The sequence below is a fragment of the Sinocyclocheilus rhinocerous genome, unplaced genomic scaffold (genome assembly GCF_001515625.1).
Source record: "Sinocyclocheilus rhinocerous isolate Xijiao unplaced genomic scaffold, SAMN03320098_v1.1 scaffold478, whole genome shotgun sequence".
In the NCBI taxonomy this organism is placed as follows: domain Eukaryota; kingdom Metazoa; phylum Chordata; class Actinopteri; order Cypriniformes; family Cyprinidae; genus Sinocyclocheilus; species Sinocyclocheilus rhinocerous.
Window position 1 is genome coordinate 2458058 of NW_015651483.1, and position 4720 is coordinate 2462777.

The window sequence follows — 4720 nt, forward strand, 5'->3', positions numbered from 1 at the left end:
ATTATGCACCCCCTAGTATTGGTAGGTTTAGGAGTAGGTGTGGGGGAGGGGTTATGATTAGGGGAGGGGTTGGGATTAGGCAATCAGGTAGCGACTTCAACGAGGGGGTGCATAATCTGGCAGGGGTGCAGAATTCGGCACAACACCGATCCTCACAGATGAAGAAGAAAAAAAAACGCATAGGAATCGATAGGTGGAATCGAAATTTTAATTTGACAACAAGTATCCAATTCCAGACCTTAAGTGTCCGATTCTGGAATCGGAATCGATTTTCGATTCCCAACCCTACTAGTACTTCAAGAACTAAGATTTGGAAGGTGGAAAATGGCTTTCTTGTCACTGTTCTGTTCAGTCTTTACCTCTGACCTGCTTACACTTGACTTGACCTTAAACAAAAGTTTCATCTGTTTCTGTGTAACCCAGAGTGGATTGACCTATGTGTGACAAAAACATATTTGCGGTCATACATAAATTGATTTTTGCGTATTGTAGCAGATTATTTCAAGGACACACTAACCCCCGGTTCATCTCGCCCTCCCCTCAGGTACAAGTTGCTGAGGTATTCTAAAGAACGACAGCATCTGGACGGCTTGAACAATCTGCAGTACTCTCCGGAGATCTCTCTGAGCAGCCTGTATAAGAACATCACAGTCAATCTGAATCCCGAGCTGGCCCCCATAGCAGAGTACTGACAGGCTGTGACCCCCGAGTCAAAAAATTTGATGTATCAATGCCAAATGCCCTTAAAAAACAGGAGAGAGGAGGGCAGAGGCCTGTCTAATGCACAGTTAGTTGCGTGACGGGAGTGTGCGTGTATGTGTGCGATTACTGGATCATATCTCTGAAAGCGTATTAGCGTGACTGCGTGCGTTTAATTGCATGTTCCTATGTCCATGCTGGCTTTAGCGAATCAGATCACAACACATTTCAAAAAAGCTGGGGAGTGCCAGCGTCAACAAATCAGATGTTTACTGCAAAGCCTTAATTGAATTTTATAGGCTATCAAACTCTGTAGATCCAGTCATCTGTGCTTACATTGTAGAAAGCTTGGTTTTACATTGCAACAGCACTCTTGACGCCAATAGACGTTTTGTCATGTTCTGTTTTTTTTATACATATCTATCGTTTTTTTAAAGGAAATTGTTTAGAAGACATCAATGCAGTTTAAATGGATGTATTTTAAACCTGTCCTTCACTTCAGATCGTTTTGTTCTTGTATTACGATATACATTTCACCTTGGTGGTGTGTTAGGTTAAGGTTTTTTTTTTTTCTCCCCCAAATCCCATGGCTATACAGAAGGCTGTGACAAGTTGCATGCATGACCCAGACTCCACTGTAAATATCTGGCCTTTTAAATGATGCTTTAGCTTTGTCCCCCAAAAGACGCCTGTGATTCCAGTGGAAACACTCTTCTTTTTGGCAGCTATTTGTTTATTTTGATTTCTGTTAATTTTATTAATGATTTTTTTTTTTTTTTATCTTCAATGGTTTGGGACACATGACAGATAGACAAAAAATATCAGCGATGACCATAGAATGCAGGAAACCGAATCAAAAATGACATACAGATATCATTACTTGCTGCATGCCTTAATTAATTTTTTGTTACGTGATTATTTTGTCTTAAACTTTTATTTTTTGTCATATTGAATGTTTTTTGTCTTCGCTTTTGTTAATAGCATAATCATTCTCATGTCTCGCTTTTGAAGTGCACTCCACAGTAGTGAAAGAAGATGTAATTGAAACGATAGCGAGGTGTTTACGAGACAGGTCGTTCGTAGGAAGACCTGGTGGTCAGTCGGGTTCGCAGCTGCTAAAGCCAAGACGCCCTTCGCAGGGTTTGGCATTTGTCTCGACCTGTGTGTTTTTTGTCTGTTTGTGTGTGTAGCTCTCGGTGTGAAGTACTGGGTGACGGTGCGCTCCTGTAGGGCCGAGATGAGAGAGCAATGTCGCCGTTGCTCTTGAATGGCATTCGGAGTACACTTGGGCCATGACGACTTTATGCTGTTAAAGTTTCGAGCATTACAAGCTGTTGGAAAACTTTTTGTTGGTACACATTTGCCTTTTGTATATAGTTTTAATTTGTTGGTGTTGTCGATATAACATGTTGCATTCATTTTTTGTGTATATTTTAAGTTATCATATATATGTCCTAAAACTGCTGTTTCATATCCTCTCATGCTGTATGTGTGTGTCCACTCAGAGAATTACACATTGAGGGCGAGATTTTGTCAGTGGCGTAGTTTGCGACACTAACTGGACTTTCTGACACTTAAAGTTGAGCCACACTCACACCTCACAAAAACGCTTTATTGCGCCTGCTTTCGAGGCTTTTTGTTGGTTCTTTCCATCTGCGTGTCTCTGAGGTGTAGATGAGCCATGGCTTCTCTTTGGTCGTCCGATTGCATTGTCTTTTTCTGAGTGGATGTCTTCTTAACACTAGTACGGTCTCCTCCCATTGATGGTGTCCCCGACGTGATCTCCAGTGCCCAGTCTGTTGTTTACAGTCTCTTCTTAAAACATCAGACTTACAGTTGGGTCTAATCAGACCTGTTTACTGTGGTTACGGGTTACAAAAAACCATTTGACCAACTCAGACAAGGAATCGAAGAATACTGTCATATAATATACTGAATATGATATGGAGGTTACTGGTGCCAAAGTCCACTTTTCCTTTTCCTTGTCCCTTTCGCTCTCCTCATCTTTCAGCATTGGATAGTGAAATGTAGCTCTAGGACATCAGATTAATCTAAACTTTTTGATCCAGTCACTTTGAGTGTTTTTCGACATGCGTGAGTTTGTGTATATGTGGTGTCACATTCATGTGCAGTCCAGTGTGAGAGGATTGCTGTAGAACGACATTAAGCGCAGCTGAAAACCCCCTCGCCTTGCTTTTCCACCGCACAGGGCCAACAAATTTACATAAGCAAAGTTTAGGCAAAGTTGGCGTCAAATGTGCTATTGGTTTACGCCCTGTGTTCGTGTTGAAGCAGCCGGTGAGATATAACCACTTAATAGGTGTTGTTTAATGTAAAAAAAATAGGCATTTAACGCTGGGTTTTGGCTTTCAAAGAGGGAAGTGTGGCTTATGAGCACTAGTTTCCAGAATGCTCAAATAAACGAGTATCATTCCATCTTCACAGTGCACTGTTTTTTTGTTTTGCAGGCACTTTAAAAGAGTAATGATTAGTCTTATGCTGCAATACGAAGTCAGATAGGCCTGTTACGATTTAATCATTAGCTTTTGCACCACAGCGAAATGGTTTTATTTGGATACACAGATTGGGACTGAAATTTACACATTATTCTTAAAGTAAGGTGGGTTGCAATATGAATACTGAATGTTACGTTTATTTTTATTTTCTTTTTTGGTAGTGTAATGCCAGTCCGTTTCCCTGATATTGAAGAGGGTTTTTTTTTTTTTTTTTTGTAAAACAGACCAGTGAGACTGCTCTGGTGTGTTTGGATCTGGTGGTTAGTCAGTTATAGCTTTTGAGGAAGCTTTGTTCAGTGCTGTCTGCTAATTTAGATGAATCTCATCTCATTTTATCACCCCAAACCCACCGCTCTCATAGCTGCCCCATCCTGTTCAGCTGTCTGAAAAATATCCAGAAATAGAGAATTTCAAAAGATTATTTATTCACCATTACAGATCTGTAATGTGTAGAGTGTTACATTTTTGCAGTATTCATATTTGTGCCTTGATTTTTTAAATTTAATTTTTCATTTTCACATTGTTGAGATGTGCAGTGGGGTGTGTGTGGATGGTGTTTAAAAATAAAACTGGGTGCACATTTACATTTTCTTTTACTCAAAGTTTTTATTTCGATCTGGAGCTGTGTCTTTAGAACTGAAATGTCTGCTGGTCATTGAATGGGAACTGAAAAACATGAGGATCTTCTCCTGTGTTTGTGTTTCTCTAATGTTGAGGGTCCACTTTAACTGTAACACCAGTATGAGAAGCAGAATGTCTTGAGATACCAGCTGCTTTGACTGACATGTACAATCCTGGTTCCAGATTTCTTTTTTTTTTGTTGTTGTTGTTGTACTGGTCTCTTCACTGCGTTTCGCTCTGTAATGATCATTAAAAGACTTTATAGTTGAAAACTTACTCCGAGTCTGATCTCTTTAATTGGTCTGAGGAAAGTGGGTTCAATCAAGGTCCAAAATTAAAAGGATAGTTCACCCAAAAAATGAAGATTCTGTGTCATTACTCACCCTCATGTCGTTCCAAACCCGTAAGACCTTCGTTCATCTTCAGAACACAAAATAAGTTATTTTTGATGCATTCCGAGAGCTCTCTGACGATCAAGGCTCAGAAACGTAGCAAGGACATTGTTAAAATAATCCATGTGACATCAGTGGTTCAACCTCTCTGAATGCATCAAAAATATCTTAATTTGTGTTCCGAAGATGAACAAAGGTCTTATGGGTTTGGAACGACATGAGGGTGAGTGATTAATGACAGAATTTTAATTTTTGGGTGAACTATCCCTTTAACACTTGCCAAGCTCCCAAATGCAAGTAAAAACTGGCTTTGGTGAATAAAGTTATTCAGAAGTATTAAGTATCTTAGTATTAAGAAACTGCAGCATAATTCATGGTTTCAGTTAAAGTGAATAACTGTCAAATTCTTGATGATGTAATTAGTGTGTGTGATTCAAATGTCTTTATATATATATATATATATAAGACATATTAAAAAAGTATATTTATATT

General features: G+C 39.3%; 1 protein-coding gene across 1 annotated transcript in view; it reads left to right on the forward strand.

Moving 5' to 3' along the window:
• Positions 1–4165, forward strand: part of LOC107712895 (beta-1,4-galactosyltransferase 6-like) — a 17285-nt gene extending 13120 nt beyond the window's left edge. The window contains exon 9 of the mRNA XM_016518289.1: positions 545–4165. Within this exon, the coding sequence (XP_016373775.1) occupies positions 545–692 (148 nt within the window). The 3' untranslated portion in view covers positions 693–4165. The remainder of the gene's footprint in view (positions 1–544) is intronic.
• The last annotated feature ends 555 nt before the right edge of the window (positions 4166–4720 follow it).